The sequence below is a fragment of the Vanacampus margaritifer genome, chromosome 1 (assembly GCF_051991255.1).
Source record: "Vanacampus margaritifer isolate UIUO_Vmar chromosome 1, RoL_Vmar_1.0, whole genome shotgun sequence".
Classification (NCBI taxonomy): Eukaryota; Metazoa; Chordata; class Actinopteri; order Syngnathiformes; family Syngnathidae; genus Vanacampus; species Vanacampus margaritifer.
In genome coordinates, this window is record NC_135432.1 from 6,427,213 (window position 1) to 6,450,000 (window position 22,788).

The 22,788-nt window shown below is 36.6% G+C and overlaps 1 protein-coding gene and 1 long non-coding RNA gene across 6 annotated transcripts in view; both read left to right on the plus strand.

Annotated features, from left to right (window-relative positions):
- The first annotated feature begins 232 nt into the window (after window positions 1-232).
- On the plus strand, window positions 233-20,106 carry dhx35 (DEAH-box helicase 35). Of its 2 annotated transcripts, none has more exons than XM_077583468.1 (22): window positions 233-365; window positions 666-777; window positions 1,001-1,128; window positions 1,211-1,303; window positions 4,668-4,745; window positions 4,849-4,953; window positions 7,142-7,203; window positions 7,273-7,342; window positions 9,241-9,300; window positions 9,546-9,658; window positions 9,729-9,825; window positions 11,548-11,706; window positions 11,786-11,996; window positions 12,074-12,198; window positions 14,713-14,767; window positions 14,852-15,042; window positions 15,132-15,208; window positions 15,348-15,481; window positions 15,563-15,644; window positions 15,803-15,874; window positions 16,968-17,079; window positions 18,212-20,106. In XM_077583468.1, exons 2-22 carry the CDS (start codon window positions 738-740, stop codon window positions 18,248-18,250), a joined length of 2,103 nt encoding a protein of 700 aa, XP_077439594.1. In that variant the 5' UTR covers window positions 233-365; window positions 666-737; the 3' UTR covers window positions 18,251-20,106. The 2 variants fall into 2 exon arrangements, with proteins under 2 accessions (XP_077439594.1, XP_077439603.1); XM_077583477.1 differs by having other exon boundaries at window positions 234-365; window positions 15,132-15,209; window positions 15,352-15,481.
- Window positions 20,107-21,481: 1,375 nt separating this feature from the next.
- Window positions 21,482-22,788, plus strand: part of LOC144057812 (uncharacterized) — a 243,209-nt gene continuing 241,902 nt past the window's right edge. For all 4 annotated transcript variants that reach the window (XR_013295329.1, XR_013295331.1, XR_013295330.1 and 1 more), the window contains exon 1: window positions 21,482-21,538. This is a non-coding gene — a long non-coding RNA (uncharacterized LOC144057812). The remainder of the gene's footprint in view (window positions 21,539-22,788) is intronic.

The window sequence follows — 22,788 nt, forward strand, 5'->3', positions numbered from 1 at the left end:
AAATCTCAATTTCAAACCCAAACCCTGGTTTAAAAATTTTCCAAAGTGTTTGAGGGCCCTCAATTCCAGCCGGATGCCCCTTCACACAAAATGACAATAGACTACAGTATATGCCACGGAGGAGGCGGGACTTCCGACTTTTCACCCATCAACTTTTGTTTCCGTTTCCGGTTTTCTACGCGTGGGCCGCATTCCAGTACTTGCGCTTCCGTCTTTGTGCCCCTCGGTTGCGCATTCCGGTCGACGAGTGGTTGAGGGGGCGCAGGCGTGGCGGTGCGAGTGTTGGAACGCGGCCAGCAGTGGCCGAAAATGGCGCTGATGTGTAAAACCCGGAAGTCGGAAGTCCGTGGCATCTACCCCATACGGTACCAGTTTACAGTAACTCGTTATTTTACTAGATCTGACTTCAATACTCAATTATTTTAATAATTACTAAATCTATATATATATATACACACAAAAATATATAAAATATGCAAATAATATACTAATTAATTAATAAAAATAAATAATAATTCTTCTTCTTCTTCTTCTTCTTCTTCTTCTTCTTCTTCTTATTATTATTATTATTATTATTATTATTATTATTATTATTATTATTATTATTATTATTATTATTATTATTATTATTATTATTATTATTATGCAAACGCTTCTACGCAAAGCGGAGGCTTGCCAGTGACTTATTTTCTTGGTTGGCTGTGACGTCAACAACGAGCCGTGACGTCAAATCCAAGATGGCGGGCACCCGTTCCACGATGAAATTTTGGAAGCCGGGTAAGTTAGTCTCCGTGAGTGTGAATATGCATCGGTTTCTGTATGTACGACTCAAAATGCATCGGCATATTAACAGCTTTACAAGCCAGTCATGATAATCATCCTTTGCGGGCTTTTAAGCCTCAAATCGGAATGTGCGCGATATGTGCAGCCAGTCCTGCGGGAAGTCGCCTTTCACCGTTGCATTGCATGCATTCGAACCGTCCGTCTCTCGTGTGCCCAGGGTCCGTAGCACCTGGGATCTCCGAGGAACGTGAACTAAACACCGAGATCAGCGGTTCCACCGCCGTCTTCAATCCCTTCATTTCACTCTCCATCGAGAAGCAGAGACAGAAGCTTCCCGTTTTCAAGGTGTCCCCAACACCTTCTTTCTCCCTCGACCTCAACCCAAGCGAGTTTGTCTCATCTTGGCCCAAAATGATTGTCTTTACAGCACAGAAACAACATCCTGTACTTGGTGGAAAGCTTTCAGACTGTCATCATAGTTGGGGAAACGGGATGTGGGAAGACGACACAGATCCCGCAGGTTTGTGCAACATCTTCACAACATACAAGCCATGCAAAAACTATGGCTTAAGTTTACTCGATTTACTCTTAAATAAGTTCACATGCTGCACTTTGATGTACTTTTACTTCCTACATTTAAAACAGATATACACTGGTTTCTTCAAGATATGAGATACGAGGCGTCATTCGGCCGAATTTTTAAAAAGTCTTTAAAAAAGATACTTCGAGCTGTTTATTGCCGATCCCATTGATGTTTACTGTCATTAGTAAATATGAAGAGAATTACATGTTGTGTTTAAAAAAGCAACTACCAAACTACATTGCTTTAAGAACAGCCCTGTGACGTTGATGCTAACATAATGGTATATCCCTTTGACATGCTAACGGTTAGCATTGATAGTCGTGAATTTACATATTTGAACACAAAAGGTTTCACAACATGTTAGACAGATAATACAACAACTGGCATAGATTGTCACCCTCTTAAAATAAAGTTGTTGTTGTTTTTTAAACTCAATTACTTCTATAAATTCATAAGAATTAAAAATAAAAAGATAATACAAAATTCGGGGCGTCGTTCAATTAAAATGTTTAATCGTAATTAATCGCACGACTTCACTAGTTAACTCACAATTAACCACAAATGTTATATCTGTTCTAGATCTACAATAAAAAAAAATCTAGTTTTCATACTCTTGTTAACCAAAGTGGGAAAAAAATGTTAAACTAATAGAAATAGTTCAAATTAATTTTGGGTGTTTATAGCCGTCAATGGCAGTGAATGAGTTAAGAAAATAGCAAAAACTAAACATTTCATTTCAAAGGTAGATTTGAATGACATTTTAAACTAAGGATATTATGTAGCCCATTTTAGCAGAAATGGCCAGCATCCAGTTTCAGGCAAAAATATATCTTTTTTTAAACAAAATAGGACTTAGATCATTATTTTAACAGGGTAACGATGTTCTTTATCCTGTACGAACAACGGCAAATACTACAGCTCATGACTGAGTAGTAGTAGAAGTCTGTTCTTCTTCATTTGTGTCTCCATGACAATATTACGAAGTGCTGCCTCCTGGTGGCCAAGATGGGCACATGAGAAGGAGCAGCACATTGAATCGTATTGCAGCATTGAATAATTATGCACAAACATTTTAAGATTTTACATTTTATTTAATTATTATTTGTTTTTTATAAAGTACACGATAGAATCAAGTGCTATTTTTCCTTATTTAACTTATTCACTGTCATTGACGGCTATAGACGTCAAAAATTCATTTGAGCTTGATTAGTTTTCCACTTTTGTTAATAAGACTATGAAAACCTAAAAAAAAAATATTAAACATTTAGAACAGAAATTAAATTTGTGATTAATTGCGAGTTAATTATTGAAGTCATCTGATTTTTTTCAATTAAAAAATGTAATCGCCAGACGCGATTTTAAAAAATAAAAGAAAATACTAAAAGTTAGGGGCGCCAGGCGATTAATTTTTTAAATTGATATTAATCGCATGAATTTACTAGTTAACTCACGATTAATCACAAATTTTATATCTGTTCTAAATGTACAATAAAAAAATCTAGGTTTTCACACTCTTGTTAACAAAAGTGGAAAAAATATGTTAAGCTAATAGAAATAGTTTAAATGAATTTTTGACGTCTATAGCTGTCAATGGCAGTAAATGAGTTAAAAACAAATACAAAAATGTGTGTTTTTTTGAACAGATTAATGGCATTTCCCTTCATTTCGGTGGGAAAAGATGATTTTTTTTTTTTTTTTACAGAAGAGCTCAGTATTGTTCATTCGATTTGACATCATCATTGCTCTCCTTTTTTTTTTTTTTTTTTTAAAACAACAGATCAATTAAAAAAATTTTAATAAATGTTTTTTTTTTTTAAGTACATATACATATATATATACATATACACACATATATATATATATATACATATATATACTTTTTTTTTGTATGTGGGTGAGAATGTGTATGTGCGTGTGTGTGTGTGTGTGTGTGTGTGTGTGTGTGCGTGCGTGCGTGCGAGCGTGTGTGTATTCATCAGTTCACCTAAAGCCCATTAAAAAAAATCCCATACTAATAATATAATATAATAATAAATTGCCAAATGCAGAAACATCAATGTAAGTTATCACGATGTAGTGGCTCTCGCTAACTGACAGAATTAAGTAACCGGAATTAGGTTAAAAAATTCTATATACGTAGACCATGTTTCTATAAATTTTGATATTTGGTTTTTATTTGAGGCAGATATTTTTTCCATTAAAATGTGATTTATGAGGAGGTTAGACCATTGGTCGATATTCAGAGTTTGTTTATTTTTCCAGTTAACAAGAATTGTTTTTTTAGCGATAGTAAGGGCTACAAGTGTAGATTGAAATTGTTTATGTGGTAAATCAGTTGTTGTTAGGTCACCTAGCAAACACAAGTTTGGAGATAAAGGTATCCTACAGTCCAAAATAGCGGAAAGTTTTTCTAAGACTTTAGTCCAGAAATACATAACCGGAGTACATAACCATAAAGCATGAACATAAGTGTCTGTAGTGTTTTGTAAGCATTGGAGACAAATGTCGGAGTCTGAGAGTCCCATTTTCTTCATCATATATTGAGTAATTTATGTTCTGTGAATAACTTTATATTGGATAAGTTGTAAATTTGTGTGTTTTGTCATTTTAAATGCGTTTTCACAAACTTGAATCCAAAAGTCAGGTTCCGGTGCTATAGACAAGTCTGTCTCCCATTTCGAGATGGGTAAAGACATTTTATCAGTATATGAAAGTAACTTATATATTTTTGAAAGTTTTTTTGTTGTTGTCGGAGAAAGCTTGTTAATATCTTTAGCTAAAACAGGCGGTTGGAGCGTACCCCGAAGTGTTGGAATTTTTTTCTTTGAAAAGATGATTTGTGATACAAATGCTTTGAGTCAAGGTTCAAAATGAAACTAGTATCTCAAAGCACCACTATATATGTACCGGTACTTTCTACTTTGTCAAAATAGGCTTGTTATTTTTTTCCCTTGGATGACTAAAAAACAAATGTAAATATTAGTGGAGGGAACGTCAAATGCAGTCGAGCTCTTGATTGATTGAAATCTTGGGATCTTTTCAGAAAGAAAAAAAAAGGGACAGCATTTTTTCTTTCTTTTTTTTAGCACAGGAGTCGAATGACTCCCTACTTTTACCAGCCTCGGCTTTCCGTACTTCTACTTCAGCAGAGAGAGTGTTTTGCCAATCATGTTCACAAAGTGTGACTTAACCTCAACGTGACCTCGTTTCTGTGATGCGTTTGTGTTGCCCTCCCCGTAACATTGACGTCATTCTGCTTTGCCCGTTCTGCAGCCATCTTTTTCAATTTATCTCCCCTCAGTACCTGCTGGAGGCCGGCTGGGCGGCCGAGGGGAGGGTGATTGGCGTGACGCAGCCTCGACGCGTGGCTGCTATCTCCGTAAGAGCTCTTCTCTGCAGATGTCCTGCGATTGGCCTTTCTCTCGGGGAAAATCGGTTAAACACTCAAGGACGCGGGCGCTTCTGCTTCTCCTTGACGTTAGGTGGCGGGCCGCGTTGCAGAAGAGAGAGCCGCCCGGTTAGGACATGAGGTGGGCTACACCATTCGATTCGACGACTGCTCTGACCCTCAAGCTACAAGGATCAAGGTAGTCCTAAACACATTGGAAACTTTTTAGTGGGGCCTGACCGATTAATCGGCCGATTATCGCCCTTCAAACATTTGGCCAAAACAATCGGCCGACTGAGCCAAATGACCGCAATTTTCCCTTTAAAATCTTATACTGTAATCGTAGAAAACCGAAGTTTTCCAAAAGTACCCTGAATTCACCATTGTGCTTGCGTAGTAAAAATGGATTCTCATAAAAGTCACGATTCTCATTTAGTAGGATTCAGAATCGATTTTAAATGTCCCAAAATCGATTTCATTTCAATTATTTTATACTGTCTTGCCCTTGTTTGTGTGTTCCTTTTATTGGGAGCACTGTTCATGTTGTACACGATTTGGCCACTGAGGGGCAGTGTGGTTCCGCTCGTTCTGATACACTGTTAAGTTGTAGCCACACAGAAGCAAAAAGTCATGATCAAGTTATTCCAGTAAAAGTGTTTTTTTTAATGCAGTGTAGGGTGTTAAAATGCTTCTCTGTATACATTCCTGAAACGTTTTGAATGAATAGTCGTTCTTTTGAGTGATAAAAGTGCCACGAGTAGCGTGCTAATTAGCAATAGTGCGTCAGACTGTAGTAATTATTTGCATATCTATAAATTGAAGCAGAAATCATTGTCAATCAAATCATCTTTAATCTAAAATCGTTCTGACTCGATAATCGATTCTGAATCGAATCACAGACCCAAAAATTGGAATCGAATTGCGAGACAGTCAAAGATTCCCAGCCGTATTGCATAGCATTAGCAACTAGCAAGCGTATGTGATTCTGTTGTCCCGAAGAGTCCTTTAAGATGTTTAATGACACCACAGTTGAAGTTAGCTGTGAAACTAAACGCCCAACAATAAGAATTACGTCCATTGTATATTTAAATACAAAACATGCCTCGTTTTTCTAACATCGCTAGCCTCGCGCTAATGCTAAAGCGAATGGAGGCTCCCATTCAAATTCTAAAGGGAAGTTAACCTCGACTTTGGGAGTGTTTTTTCTTCAAATAACGAATATTCACACTCAAATGCTCTGGGAACACATACCCAGTACCACTGGTAACATAAGACTACGTCAAGGCACACATTCTTCCCCAATCTGTGAAAAACGAGTTATTTAAGAATGAAATTGCATTATATATATTTTTTTTAAATAAACATGAGATTAATCTGTAATCTGTCAGAAATTGGGATTGGCATCGGTCTCCCAAAAATGCATATCGGTCGGGCCCTACTTTTTAGATTGTGGTGCCTTGAAATACGAGTGACTTGATTTAACTCATTCACTGCCATTGACGACTATAGACGTCAAAAATTCATTTGAACTATTTCTATTAGTTTAACCTTTTTTTTCCCGCTTTTGTTAACAAGAGTGTGAAAACCTAGATTTTTTTTATTGAGCATTTAGAACAGATATAACATTTGTTATTAATTGTGAGTTAACTAGTGAAGTCATGCAATTAATTCCATTTAAAATTTTAATCGCCTGACGCCCCTAATTTTTTACGTTTTCTTCTTTCTTTTTTTTTATTGCGTCAGGCAATTATTATTTATTTAAATGTAATTAATCGCATGACTTCAATTATTAACTCACAATTAATCAATATTTTTTGTATCTGTTCTAAATGTAAAATCTTTTTTTTTAGGTTTTCATACTCTTGTTACCAAAAGTGGAAAAAGTGTTAAAAAGCCCAATAAGGCTGTGCTATTAACTCATTCACTGCCATTAATTCATAAAAAAAAAGATAAAAAATTCGGGGCGTCAGTTACAATTTTTTATCGTAATTAATCGCATGACTTCACTAGTTAACTCACGATTAATCACACATTTTATATCTGTTCCTAAATGTACAATAAAAAAAATTCTAGGTTTTCGTACTCTTGTTAACAAAAGTGGGAAAAAAATGTTAAACTAATAAAAATAGTTCAAATGAATTTTTGACGTCTATAGCCGTCAATGGCAGTGAATGAAAAATAGCAATTGTAATGGACTATTAAAGTCCATTACAATTGCTATTTTTTTGGGAGGAAAAGCTGACATTTCAACAGGCAAAGATGATTTGAGATATCATTGTTTTAGTAAATTAAAGTTCTCCGTATCTCAAGGCAACACTGCGTACCACACACAACTCCAACATTCATCTTTTTTTTTTTTTGTGTCACACTCTGCCTTTGGGTTTCAGTTCCTTACAGATGGAATGTTAGTCCGGGAGATGATGGCCGATCCTCTGCTGAAAAAATACAGGTAGCGCCTTGAATGTGCCAGGCTGGCTCCGAGCAGGTCTGATGTTTTCTGCTTTGCCGTCTTTCGCAGTGTGCTGATGCTGGACGAAGCGCACGAGAGAACTCTGTATACAGACATGGCCATCGGCCTTCTGAAGAAGGTAGCGCAAGTTTGGAATTTTAAGTCGGGGGTGTCAAACTTGTTTTCATCGCGGGCCGTATCGAACTTCAAATTGCCATCGGGGTGGCGGTTATAATGAAGAAACCACAAAACGTATACCGCTAATCATTTTCAATTTTAGTATACCGAATAAAAAAAATACTTTGCTGTCAAAGTACCAAATGACACTATATGTTATACATATACTACACATAATAAAGTAGCATAATAGGCAAGTTGCCATAAAAGAATTAACAGAGGTTTTATTCCTGAAAAGAATATTGAATATTATTGTAAGTTGTAATGTTAACACTGCACTTAAATAGTAAAATAAACTGTACTTTTTAATGATTGAAATTAAAATATATTTTTTAAAAAGTGCCAAAATAAAAGTTAAAAAAATAACAGTTCTTAAAGATTAAATTAAATTGTATTGTGCTTAAAAAGTCAACTGAACTGTATTTAGTTAAGTAGTGATTTTTTTGGCTACCACTAGAGGGAGCCAATGTTTCACACACATGATGGTTCGGCACTAGGGCTGCTCGATTATGGATTATTATTTTTTTAAATCACAATTATTTTGGTAATAATTGAAATCGCAAATATTCAAACATGCACTTATTTATTTATTTTTGGGTTTAAAAAAAAAGATAAATCATGTAAAAAGTGTTCAGATAAAATACTTTGAAACACTATTTATGCAAGTTACTTTTGGGCCAACCTATTTATAAAATTATTTGAAAATAAAAAGTAATAGCAAATGTATAAATTCTATTACGGTTTTCTTGTATAAACAAACATAAATTGCCATAGAAACATTGAAATAATCTGTTAAATACCATTTGAGTAGATCTATAAAGTGCAAATTTTGAACTTAAGTGTCTAAGACTTAGACATTGTAAAATGAATTCTATTTTCACATTGATAACAAAAGGGCAGTTTGTAAAAAAAATTGAAAGCTGCATCAGAATAGAATGGAATTTTTATTAATTTTTTTACTATTATCAAGTCAAGTTTATTTAGATTAATCACACAATAGTCTCAAAGGGCTTCACATGCACACAGTTGACAAATATCAACGACATCCCCCGATCGAACCACAGTTATGCCAACTTTGTAATCGTGGAGTATAATTGAATGTCTATCAACTCATTCACTGCCATTGACGGCTATAAACGTCAATTCATTTGAGCTATTTCTATTAGTTTAACATTTTTTCCCCCCACTTTTGTTAACAAGAGTACAAAAACCTAGATTTTTTTTTATTGTATATTTAGAACAGATATAACATTTGTGATTAATCGTGAGTTAACTAACTAGTGAAGTCATGCGATTAATTACGATTACAAATTTGCCCCCGATGCCCCTAATTTTTAATAATCTTTTCTTTTAAAAAAAACAAATGAATTAATTTTTTTATTTTTAATAATGTTTTTTTTTTTTTTTTTTTTTAAGAAAACATTATTAAAAATTAGGGGCGTCGGGCGATTACAATTTTTAAACGTAATTAATCGCATAACTTCACTAGTTAACTCACGATTAATCACAAATTTGAAGTCATGCGATTAATTATGATAAAAAATTGTAACTGACACCCCGAATTTTTATATATATATTTTTTTTAATTAATTAATGGCAGTGAATGAGTTAATAGCACATTCCTATTGGGCACATACATATCTTGGTGTTATAGTTACAGTTTTGGTATTGGTCACATTGTGGCTAACACGCGAGGCATTTACTTACCTAATATGTTCCATGCGGGAATCCTAATATTGGCCCAATCGTAACTGCTCCTGCATTTTTCTATTCTTATCATTTTACGAAAAATGTAGAAAAATTGTGTCAAGATTTGGCAACTGTAAATCGGGAAACCTCGCAAATCTTTTTCTTCATCAGATCCAGAAGAAACGCGGAGACCTGCGGCTGATTGTGGCCTCCGCCACTCTGGATGCTAAGGTAAGCTATGGCGTCATTAAGATGAAGAGATTTGCTGGAGTGGTGACAAAACCAAAGTCATCGTCGGGTCAGATTGGTGCGATGAGAGCGCAGTGTTCGATGTCAGCTGAAACGTCTCACGTGTGAATGAGATGTTGCGTTCCTATGGAGACAATATAGGAATTAAGTAACAATATAAACGTAACGTAAACAAGAAGTTATTTTGTCTCGCTAACCATACAAAATCCACTTCCTGTTTCCGTAAGAAATTCCACGAGTTTTTCAACCAGAACGAGTCTGGAGATCCCAGCAAGGACACGTGCGGCATCCTAACTGTGGAGGGCCGCACTTTCCCGGTGGATATTTTCTACACTATCAGGTATGGACGCTGGACATTCTTCAGACTTCATTTTTGACACGACACTGAAGTCTCTCTGTTTGCTCCCCAGTCCCGTACCCGACTACGTGAAGGCCACCGTGGAGACGGTGATGAAAATACACGAGGCGGAGGATGCTGGGGATGTGCTGGTGTTCCTCACCGGGCAGGTTTGAGCCTTTTTTTTATTTTTATAACGGTGATACTTAGACACGGGGATTTGGTGATACTTGCACATGTTTGGTAGTTAAGCTTAATGCTAACATACAATGCAAAAGACATTGGACAGGCCACCAAACTAGCATCTTTGGTCAAATTTTTTTTTGGGGGGTTTTAGTAACTCGTTCAATTTCAGTACCATTTCAATTAGTTTTATAGCTTTATACCAGTAAATACCAGGGTTTTATTTTTTTATATTTATTACAATATTTTTTTTAATACTATCAATTCATCATTCATTAAAAACATTTTTTTTTATGCTATCAATTCCCTATCAATTTCTATCTACTTGCTAGGGGTGCACGATAATGCTATTTTCAACCGATACAGATAAATCAATCATTTAGTAAGTGCCGATGTCGATAACCAATAAGTCAGCCGATAATTGTTTGCAAAATTAACTTTTTTTTTTTTTTTTTTTAAATCTGGAGAGTTCAGTATTGTTCATTCGGTAATTTTACCGATTTGACATGCAAGATTAACTTGAATACAAATATACTTTTGAGTCCTACTATAAAGCTGACATGGACAAATACATGTAAACATTGCGTAAAGCACCATGAAGCAAAATTTTATTGATATGTTTACTAAGAAAACTAGTAACTCATTTTGAGTTTGCCAAAACAAAACAGCCATGTTTGAAAAATGCAAACATTTCTTTAATATCTTGTTTATCTGTTTGACGTCAAATTAGTCGATTATTGCCGATTGTTTGGAAGGTGTAACTCACATTGTGGTTGTAGGCTAGCGGGCTAGCTAGCAAGAAGCTACAGCGCCTAGCATGCCGTGGACTCTCAGCTCAAACTTTCGCTCCGAGTAAGTTCCAGTGTATACCCGTCGCCATTTCCTCCTCCCGTCCGTCAAGCTTTTTCAAACTGCCTGCGTGTGGAGGACACGACTATTCAGTTAGTTCGTTCCCACCTCCCCGACATGTAGCATCTCGCATCTCGCTTGCTCTCATCTCGCTATTGAATTCCCAATTACACCTTTATTCTCCTAAAATGATGCTGTCTTCTCTCTCTCTCTCTCTCTCTCTCTCTCTCTCTCTCTCTCTCTCTCTTTCTTTCTCTCTTTCTCTCTTTCTCTCTCTCTCTCTCTCTCTCTCGTTCGTAGAAATTGTAATTCCTCGAAGTAATCCCCTTTTTTGATAAATGTACCTGTAAACTGATTACATGTTTTTTCCTGTAACTGTAATGGAATACAGTTTAAAAAAAAAAAATTGTAATCTGATTACATAACGGCAGTACTGTACATGTATTCCGTTCCTCCCCAAGCCTGATAGCACATTTCATGTACAATATGATTCACAATGCTTTACATAAAGCATTAAAAAACGAAATATTATTCAGACATGATTCTAATATAATTTGATTAAAATGAATACAATTTTTTATTATTATTTTTATTTATTTTTATAGGTTTTAGGTCAACTAATGAATGCACGCACGCACGCACATACACATATTGACCCACATACAAAAAAAAAAAATACAAAAAAGAAAATAAAATATATATATATATATATATAAAAAAATGATGATGACATGTCAAATCGGTAAAATTACCGAATGAACAATACTGAGCTCTCCAGAGAAAAAAAAAAAAAAAGAATAAAACTGTGCAGCTCCTCTCTCTTTCGAACCCATTGTCTTTATTCTCATGTTTTTGGGTAGGACGAAGTGGAGAAGGTGGTGTCACTTCTGCAGGAACACGCCAGGTCGATGTCGCGGCAGGGAATGAAGAAACACCTGCGGATTTTGCCAATGTATTCCGGTTTGCCTTATGCCGAGCAGATGAGAGTCTTTGAGCGGGTGCCCAACACAGTTCGCAAAGTAAATATGCTGCAGGTTTCAATCCTTGGTTTATTTCATTAGCAGTATTTTATAAATGCCTTTGACTTCCTTCTTCCAGGTGGTGGTAGCGACTAACATAGCCGAGACGTCCATCACCATCAACGGTATCGTTTTTGTCATCGATTGCGCTTTTGTGAAGCTCCGCGCGTACAACCCCAACACCGCCATCGAGTCGCTGGTGGTCACGCCCATCTCCAAGGCGTCGGCCAGCCAGAGGGCGGGGAGAGCCGGACGCAACCGACCCGGCAAATGCTTCAGACTCTACACAGGTGAGGAAATACAGGATTTTTTTTTTTTTTTGGTGAGCGTGCTCATGCGCTGATTTTATTTTAATTTTTTTCATCAGAGGAGGACTTTGAGAAACTACCGGCCTCGACCGTGCCAGAGATGCAGCGCACCAATTTGGCCCCGGTTATTTTGCAGCTCAAAGCTTTAGGCATTGATAATGTTCTGCGCTTCAGTTTCATTTCGGTGAGTAGAAAAATTCAATAATTTGATTGACAACATAAAATGCATTGTAACCTTTCTCATTTTTGGATAAAACAATCCTTTTGACACTTTTTGGTGTCAGTCCCAACTTGTGAGAGGAGCCGCAGACGCATACAGGAAGACTCAAACCCAGATTGAAACTCACAAAATTGATCTTTAAATAATAGGGATGTTTGAGTGCAGCTGCTGATAGCCATCAATATGTAACGCAAAATAAATCTGTCATGAAGTCCTCCTCGGCAGTAGGTGGCGCTATACTGCGGCTAAACTAAAATTTCGATACGGTATCAAAAGTAGTAGAGGTATCTGTACTCTGTATTGGTGAGTACTCAGTGTAAATGGTCCAATACAGTGGTGTCAAGCATACGGCCCGTGGGCCACAACAGGCCCGTCAGTAGGTCTAATCTGGCCCGTGAGGACAGAATGCTCCTTTTGCTGCGCACTGCTCCCTCAGAGGATGGGGTCAAATGCGGAGAATGTATTCCACTCCACCTAGGTGGGTGTGACAATCAGTGGTACTTTAACTTTAACACAACTTTCAGTTTTTTAGGAAAATTAACTGTTATTGCTAATTTTGTCCACTGGAGGTCGTACTCACAACCACTTAAATAACAATCTGTAAACGTGGGTCTTATTCGTGATTTTATACAAATATTGTGTGATTATTTTTGTTAAGAAATTATTCTGCAATAAAATAAAAATAAAATGGGAATATTTTCAGAATGTGTTTGTAATTATTTGCAGCCCAAAAAAAGAAAAATAATTTTCACCTGTCATTATTATTTATAACTTAAGGCCACAGACATACTGATCTTTATGACAGCGTATTAGGACACGTATAATTATTTTTTTTTTTTGTAGAGGGCGGGGGTATTAACGATTTTTTTTCTCTCGCACATTTGTGGCAAATTTGCGAGTTTATTAAGTGGCCACTTAAAACAGTGGCAGATTTGCAAGAAAAAAAACCCTCAAAAACTTAGGAGGAATACACGTAGCATACTACTCGTACTTTCTGTCGGGTTTCCAAATAAGGACATAGTAATTGCTTTCGCATAGATTAACCATATTGTGTTAAGCATTCACTCTTTAACAGGGATGTGATTTTTCCGCTAATTCGCGGAATTCCGCTTTTTTTACCCCCCCCCCCCCCCCCAAAAATACGATTTTTTTATTTTTTTTAATTTATTTATTTATTTTTTATTTTTGTAGTTCATTGTGTATGCACATGACTCCGACAGATAACATCTTCTGCTATAACAAAGACATTTGTGGTATGCTCTAATATGAGTTACTTTTCATTTGGTCATGATACAATTATTTGTTCATGAAATTTGAACCCCTCAACATTATTTATGTGTTAACTTAGTAATCACATTAGTTAGATATGATGATATTCTCAGTGATAGTTTTTAAAAGCAAAGGCAGTCCAATGTTTTTGAATGTGACTGATTTTGAGTTGACTAAAACTGCCATTTTATATGGGATAGTTCAATATACATTGAAAATTTATGCTGTTGTTTTGTCTATTTCTTTGTCATGTGAGTGCATTGAAAGTACTTAAAAACACAGAAAACCCATGAGCTCCTGGACCTAGCTGGGTGCCAGCGGCCCCCAGACCCCCGGCTAAATTTTCAGATAATTTCACTTTGGTCAAATCACATCCCTGCTTTAAACACGCCTCACTTTGCGAAGGTTCACATCAAGCATTTAAGTTAATTTATTTAAATGTATATTTACTTGTACATTTATGTTTCCAGAATTATTATTTACACCTTCATACATTTTGGTATTTTTTGTGTTGAATTTGCTGCTCTGCGTCATTCCCTTGCATTTACCTACGGTATGCTAGCATCTGATTGGATAGTGTTAGTCAGCTGATAAGGGATCAGGAAGTGTTGTCCGGCTGCGGTGAATGACGAGTAAAGTTTTAATGTAAGAATGAATCCGTCTCCATCCTGCCTTTTCATTTTATAAACAGTGTCCTATTAACCACCAACAAATCCTCACATTATTAGACTATAGCTGCGCTACGTGTATTTCTCATAAAAAAAAAATTCTCGCAAATCTGCCACTTTATAAAGTCTCAAATTTATGAGAATTTTTTTTGTAAATTTGCGAGTTTATTAAGTGGCAAATTTGCGATTTTTTTTTTTTGCTCTGAATATTGGCCCCGCCCTCTAAAAAAATATATTAATACGCCGTCGTAGATCTGGCCTACTTGAGATCAAATTTGAAAGTGGCCCCTCAATCAAAATGAGTTTGACACCCCTGATCTGATAATGGCAAATAATAATAATAAGCAAGTATCATAAGACCATAATAAAAAAAAAAAGCAAGTTAGTGTAAATTTGGAAGTCATCCCCGTTGTAAGGTTCGGTTTCGGGAAAAGTTTAAACACTTTTTTTTTTTTTTTTTTTTTTTTTTTAGCGACTGACCTTTTTTCCCGCCTGTGGAATTGATCATCCAATCAATTTTGTCTTTTTAAACCCCCTCTAGCCTCCTCCAGCTCAGAGTATGGTTCAAGCGCTGGAGCTTCTTTTTGCTCTCGGAGGTACGAAACTGGCTCATTTACTCTATATTTCATTCTATGTGACTGAAGATAAATCTGGAGTCCTTTTTCTCTCTCCATTCGCAGGCCTGGACAATTACGGCCGTTTGACGGACCCCATGGGCGTGCGGATGGCGGAATTCCCCCTCAGCCCCATGTTCGCCAAGATGCTCCTGGAGTCGGGGAACTTCGGCTGCTCCAAAGAGATGGTCACCATCGCGGCAATGATGCAGATTCAGAACATCTTTGCTGTCCCTCCCCATCAGAAAAAAGCCGCTGTGAGGAGAATAGCAGTAGCGGCATTTGCTATAACCTGACAAAGACGTTTCCGTTCTCACGCCTCCTTTTCTGTCACCGCCCCCTGCAGGCCCGCCAGCACAGGAAATTCGCTGTTGCCGAAGGAGATCATCTCACCATGCTGAATGTGTATGAAGCTTATATGAAGGTAGAGTGTGTGTGTGTGTGGGAGGGGGGGGGGGGGGATGAAGGTAGAGTGAAGCGGACATTATCTCGCATGTTCAGTTTCAGGAAGTCTGGAAAATCTTACCTCGTTTTTTTTTTTTTTTTTTTTGGTTCACATTCGGCAGCACCAGAAGAGCTCTAAGTGGTGTCAGGACCATTTCCTCAATTACAAAGGTCTGCAGCGTGCGGTGACGGTACGAGAGCAGCTGAGGCGCCTCATGACCAAGTTCAAGGTGGTGTGGACTTCCAGCGAAGGTACATCAACTGTTTTGTATTCTGTACACGATTTAAGCTGCGTGCTCGTTTAACCACTTGCAATCGTTTGCTTCCTTGCAGGTGATCCTGATGTGATCTTGAGGTGCATCGTGGCAGGATTCTTTGCCAATGCAGCGCGAGTTCACCACTCAGGTTCCTACCGGTAAACATTTTTTGTTTTCCCTTCACAAATTTATTTCGGACTGACTCTGCAGGAAGCGGTCTTTCCCAATCTTTCTTTTTTTTTTCAGATGAATGAAGTGAAATTCCCACAGCATATTATCACACTGATTGCGTCTCATTTATTTTATTTTCTCCCAGGACTTTACGAGACGACCGTGAGCTTCACATCCACCCCAACTCTGTATTGTATGGAGAGAAACCGCCAAAATGGTTAGTATGTTTTTGTTGACATCACAAATGCTACATTATTCTTAGCACTTTACACCAGAGGCTCTTAACCTTGTTGGAGGTCCTGAACCTTACTCTTAACACCAAAGTCTATATTTATAGAGCACTTTCCAAAAACTTAACCCATTTGCTCCCAAAGACATATTTATACGTTTTTTTTATTTTTTTATTAGTGCTGTCAATGATCATGTATTAACGGAAATTAATCACACTATTAATTTTAAGCGCAGATAGGTAGCAATATTTGATTTGAGCAATAAACATCACTACATGCATTAAAGTATAACATTTAATAAATGTTTGTATGACATTCAGAATGATCGATCTGATTAAAAAATGTAATCGTTTGACAGCTCTATTTTTAATGCGAGAGCATACAGAAGGCTTTGATGCCGTCTCTGAACTGAAGAAAATGATTGACGCAATGGTAGTTATTACAAAAATGACCAGCAGGTGGCAGCAAAGTATAAGAGATCAACCAGGGCCATCTTGCAAAAAGCACTTTTACCCGCAGTTTCCTGAATAATGATGAAACTTAGCTATATTCTAATGCTAATTGCTGCAAAACGGAAATAGATAGAAATATACTTTTTGCTGATGCAAGAAGAGACTCTAATCTTTCTTTTGGTAGGTTCCATGTTTTTATAGCAATAGAACACAATATTTCGTGGGCCTTGCAAAATCAAAATCCAGTAAAACAGCCAGGAGCAAAGGTGGTTGCTTCAGTGAAAATGGCTGCGAGTGAATGAGTTAAGATGGAACCCAGTAGCAATGGATATGGCTGATACAATGAAAACACCAGAGGCCCCAGAATTGAACCCTGTGGTGCACCATACTTTGCGCTATACACGTGACTTCATATCGCGCACATTCATCCGACCAATTTTTGTTTTGTTTTTTTGCTTGACATCACATATCACAAATCTTTTGAGTCGGGTGTGTGTCTTGACCTCCCTGGAATCCCTGAGAATGACTCCCCGAACCCCGAGGGTTCAATCGAACCCAGGTTAAGAACCACTGCATTACACAAATAAAAGTACTAATATGCTTTTATGGCTACACTCTGCTACCACAGGGTTGTCTTCAACGAAGTGTTGCAGACAAGCAAATACTACATGCGAGATGTGACCGCAGTGGAATCGTCCTGGCTGGTTGAGTTGGCACCTCACTTCTACAAGCAGGCTAAAGTAAGTCCAAATAATGAAGTGTCTTGCTTTATTTAAAAAAGGCGTTGCTATGTTATAATTTGTTGTACAGTGGCGCCTTGAGATATGAGTTCCCTTTACGTGACCATCAAAGCATTTGTATCTCAAATGATCTTTTTCCGTCAAAAATGGATAGAAATGCTATTAATCTGTTTTAGCCCTTTTTGCTTTTTAACTCTTTCACTGCCATTGACGGCTATAGATGTCAAAAATTCATTTTAACTATTTCTATTAGTTAAACATTTTTTTCCCACTTTTGTGTATGAAAAAATAGATTTTTTTTTGTATTATAACAGATATAAAATTTGTGATTAATCTTGAGTTAACTAGTGAAATCATGCGATTAATTACGTTTAAAAATTGTAATCGCCTGACACCCCTAATTTTTAATAATCTTTTCTTTAAAAAATGAACATTATTAAAAATAAATAAATTATTATTATATATATATTTTTTTAAGAAAAGATTATTAAAAATTAGGGGCATCAGAGGCAAATTTGCAATCGCAATTAATCGCATGACTTCACTAGTTAACTCACGATTAATCACAAATTTTATACCTGTTCTAAATGTACAAAAAAAATCTATTCTAAAAATTCTAGGTTTTCATACACTTGCTAACAAAAATGGAAAAAAATGTTAAACTCATAAAAATAGTTCAAATTAATTTTTGACGTCTATAGCCGTCAATGGCAGTGAATGATTTAATAAGCGGAATTGGCACTCTACAATATTGTACTTTATAACAACAAAATAGACTGTAAAGCATTAAAGAGTTTGTGCATCATGTTTGTTGCGATCCAATTCAGTGTGCTGCTCCCTCTGGTGTGCCGTGTCTTGGCCACCAGGTGGCAGTACTACGTCATGCGGACAGTTTGGACGTATTTAAAATGAGAACACAATCTTTGATTATTTTTTTTCATGACGGTGAGGCGTTCTTCCAAACTTTAAATTGATGCCATCGTTAACTTATCAGCATGTCTTAAAATCTGGTTGACTAATTTTTTATTACATTTTTTTGATTTTGCAGGTGAGACCTTGGACGTCTGCTACTAGTGTTGTTTTTAGTTGGTCTCACTTTCTAACATAATAACTTGTCTTCTTTCTCTTCCAGCATGGTTCACTTGGCAGCAAGAGATCCTGCATCCTCTAATCTTCACCCTTTCCATGTAAATAAATGTCGTATTTATTGATTGCGTCCAAATACACACCTGTGACCACGCGCGACAGCTCTCGCTTTTGATAGGAATCTCCTTTGTATTAGATGCGTGTGAGCGCGATTGCTGACGAATGTGAGACGAGGTCAAACTTGTACATAGTCAGACAAGGCTCAGGTCCGGGGAATGCTTGCAGTCATACCTGGTTCTAGGCTTTATTATTTTTTTAGAAGTTGTACTCGTTGATTGCTGGATGATAAATTATGGGAAAAAAATTGAAATGTTGAGGATGTTTCCCATTTTGACACTTTTTTTTTTTTCTCAATTAGTTTACCCTCTCATAACCTTGGTGCCTTTAGGAACGTGACTGCTAACTTGACCTCCAGTTTATTTTGAAATTTTTGAAATGATCCTGTACCGAAGAGGATTAGGGCCAGTGAAGAAAGAAAAAAAAAGTTTGGCAGGATTCTCACTTTATTCTCACAATTCTCACTTTGTTCTCAGAATTCTCACTTTAAACTCAGAATTCTGACTTCAAAGTGAGGATTCTGACTTTAATCTCAGAATTCTGACTTTTAAGTGAAAATTCTGACTTTAATCTCAGAATTCTGACTTTTAAGTGATAATTCTGACTTTAAAGTGAAAATAATAGTAGCACTAATAAAGTCGGAATTCTGACTTTAAAGTGATAATTCTGACCTTAATTTCAGAATTCTGACTTTAAAGTGATAATTCTGACTTTAATTTCAGAATTCTGACTTTAAAGTGATAATTCCGACTTTAATCTCAGAATTCTGACTTTGAAGTGAGAATAATAGTAGCACTAATAAAGTCGGAATTCTGACTTTAAAGTGATAATTCTGACCTTAATTTCAGAATTCTTACTCTTAAGTGAAAATTCTGATTTTAATCTCAGAATTCTGATTTTAAAGTGAGAATAATAGCAGCACTAATAAAGTCCAAACTCTGAGAATAAAGTGAGAATTCTCACTTTAAAGTCAGAATTCTGAGAATAAAGTGAGAATTTTCACTTAAAAGTCAGAATCCTGAAGGAAAAAAATCAGAATTTTCACTTAAATGTCAGAATTCTGAGATTAAAGTGAATTCTGAGAATAAAGTCAGAATCATGTCAAACTTTTTTTCTTCTTCTCTCTCTTCACTGGCCCTAATCCTCTTCCGTAATCCCGTGATGGCACTGTGAGAAGACCGTCTTTACCTTTTGTGTAAACGACCCGATTGTGCAGCCTTTTCACCGTTCTGTGCCAGTTTCCTTTCATCGGCCGATTTCTCGTTTCATTCCTCAATGGGTCGTGCGAAAAACACACGAGCATTGTGCGTGGAAAGCTGTGAAAACCAAACCAAGTGCTGTCTGTCGGTGTGGCAACTTTAAATGTAGTAAAAATGCACTCAAATGTAGCCTTAAATCTCAAAAGAACTAGCATTTATAAAACCTTGAATGTCCACAGTACTTAATTGTCATCTACTTTAGAACTGCAGTAATATAGTTCAATAAACTGCATAACTAGTTACTTGTGCATGTTCACTTACAAAATGTTTTTGTCTTGGTTTTCCTTTATTTTCAGCAAAAAAATCACCAAACCGTATATTACAAATTGGTCACGATATTATATACTAGAATAATTGCTATTAATCCAGGGCATTCAAAAATGTAGACAAACGTGCATGTTGTGTTGTCCCACTGCTGTAGATCTCAACCCGCAGAAGCACAACGTACAGTAGCTAGGTCAACCAACTGTTGCATGTTAAATGGACTGATGGATATTCATCAAGTAAATAATTTTCACTTGCCATTTTCTTCTCTTACATCCTCAAATAAAACCTTGAAACTGCACCAAGTGTGAGTTCTGTTTTTTTGGACTTTTATTCAAGTGTCTAGGTTGGCCGCTGGATGTCGCTGTTGGTCCACAAACGCAAAAGTGCTCACTCGTCCTGAAAAACAAAACAAAACAGCAGCACACGTTATTTAGTTACGGTACAATTTATTATATTTTATTGTTTTAATGAATCGCAATTTTTTTTTTTACTGTCGCTCCAATTTTGAAGTCACATGACAGACTAAGAGACGTAATTAGGTCGTCACCATTTTATACTGTACAATACACACACACACACACAAACACGAAATGGGCCTATATCTACATTACTGTAGCTGATCAATTCCTGCTTGTACAATGCAATTATCTATCTTCGTACAATAAGTGCAAATTGAAAATATTTAATTATAATGTGCCTAATATTTGTAACGTATAAATAAGCTATTTTTTATGCGTAGTGCATAATTGTGCACATTGTTCCAGCAAAATAATTTAGACATTCAAATACAACATTTAATAAGCATTTACTGAAAAGCACAAAATAAGGATTACTTGGATACGGATGGTAATCAGGTATGGTAAGTAAACCTATAGAACACTTTTCATACGCACAAATTACTGAACGTGGTTAAAATACACACACTGAAAAAACATGTGGTGCCTGTATAAATAACATAGTGAACTCAGTTGCACATGCAGGGAAGAAAAGTTAAAACAAACAAACAGTGAACGAATAGTATGAAAGATAAAATGTGCACAATTAACTGAGTCTTTAGGCGAAGACTCATGCAGGAGATAATATATTAATTACTCTGAAAATCTCTTTGTGGTGCGCACATGTTTATCAAATGAAATTGTGTGTTCTAACAGTGACCACTAGAGAGCAGACGAACCTATTCCAGCTTCACAGTTTTTAAAAAATATTAATAATATAACGCAGGGTTTTATGGGTGTCGCTTTGCTTCTGCCTCTATCATATACATATATATATATATATATATATAAATAAATTTATTTACGTGTTCCAAAAATATGGATTCAAATGTAAAGACATTTCCTATATGTCTGGATTATGGGGAGAGATTGGTCTAAAAAATATTCACCCAATTTTTTTTTGTTTTTCAGATCCACAAATATTTCCGTTCCTCCGCCGTCCACGGGGAGGCAGTGTTGCTGTCTCAATTGAACGGGAACGAGCCGTTTCTGCTTCTCGTTTAAAATTGGACATTGAAAAACAGAAATTGAGCCGTTATCTGATCTTCTATTATGTGTTAATCTTACAAAATTCGGGAAACAAAATGCGACCTAAATTTTTTTCCCTCGAGTTTGTTTTAGCTTCACTCGAAAGACACTCTTCTTCTTTGGCCGCTGCTGCTTTATTGGCGTAGAAGAAGAACTTTTAACAGCAGAAGAAGAGTGCCTTTCGACTGAAAGCAAAGCAAACTCAAGGTAAACAAACCAAAGTCGCATTTTGTTTCTCGACTTGTGTAAAATAAACACATAATGGAAGGTCAGATAAAGACTCAATTTCCGTTTTTCAATGTCCAATTTTGAACGAGAAACAGAAACGGCTCCTTCCCTTTCAATGGAGACAGTAACACTGCCTTCCCGTGGACGGCGGAGGAACGGGCCTTAGACACATGTGAATATCTGAAAGCTTGTGTGTGTGTAAATATCTCGAAACAGCGTGACGTTTGTCTAAAAAATAAATGTGCGTGCGCTGCGATTAACAAACGCGCTTTCGACAACTCGCAATCAAAAGTCATGGAACATGCACACACAAAATAATAATTAAAAAAAGACGTGGAAATCGCGGATACATTTGAGGATCTGAAAAACACATATGAAAATCAAGAAAATGTTTGTGGATTTGAAAAACACGTGTGAAAATTACGAATATGTTTGTGGATCTGAAAAACACGGATGTATTCGTGGATCTCAAAAACACATGTGAAAATCACAAATTTATTTGTGTGACTATTTTTTAGACAAAAACCTTCCCATACTGGATGCATTTGGAATGGAGCCGTTGCTTGTGTCCGTGCCGGAGGAATCTGAACTTTAATGCTGCTTTAAAAACCCCCAAAACAACTCTTGATAGTCTCACGTTCGCAGCATTTAAGATACGAGAAGCCAAATAGTCCCAGCAAACTTCCATGATTCCTTCGCGCCATGAGTGATTTTGTTCAATACTTCAGTTTGCTTGCTAGTAAAGTTAGCTAAACAAACATAGCAATGCTGCACTTGCTGCTTAATTTTAGTCCGATTTTAAAAATGCTTTGCTGTACATCAGTTAATGAAGTTAAGTTTTCACAGTTCATTATATGATTATATATAAATTGTTGCGCTATACTGTTTTTTAAAATCAGTTTAGTTTCCTGATTTTCTTTTCATGGCTAAAACAAATGCATCCCCCCCTTCTGCTAGTCCGCTGGTGCGGCAGTTTCAGAGTGCCTCATTGTCGGCCGTGAGTGCACACACGTCACGTTGCACACAGACAGCAGAGAGAGTCTGATTTGATTCTCAGTGTATGGACTGGGGGCTTGTGTGTATGTTTTAGAACAGTAAAAAAGACAGAAGAGCGAGAAGTTTAAAACATTTTTTTTTTTAGTTAGTAAACATTGACAGTCTAGCATGGCTGTTGTAGAGCGCCTCGTTGTTGTGTGGAAAAGCCTTGTGATGGAGGCTTTAAGCAGATA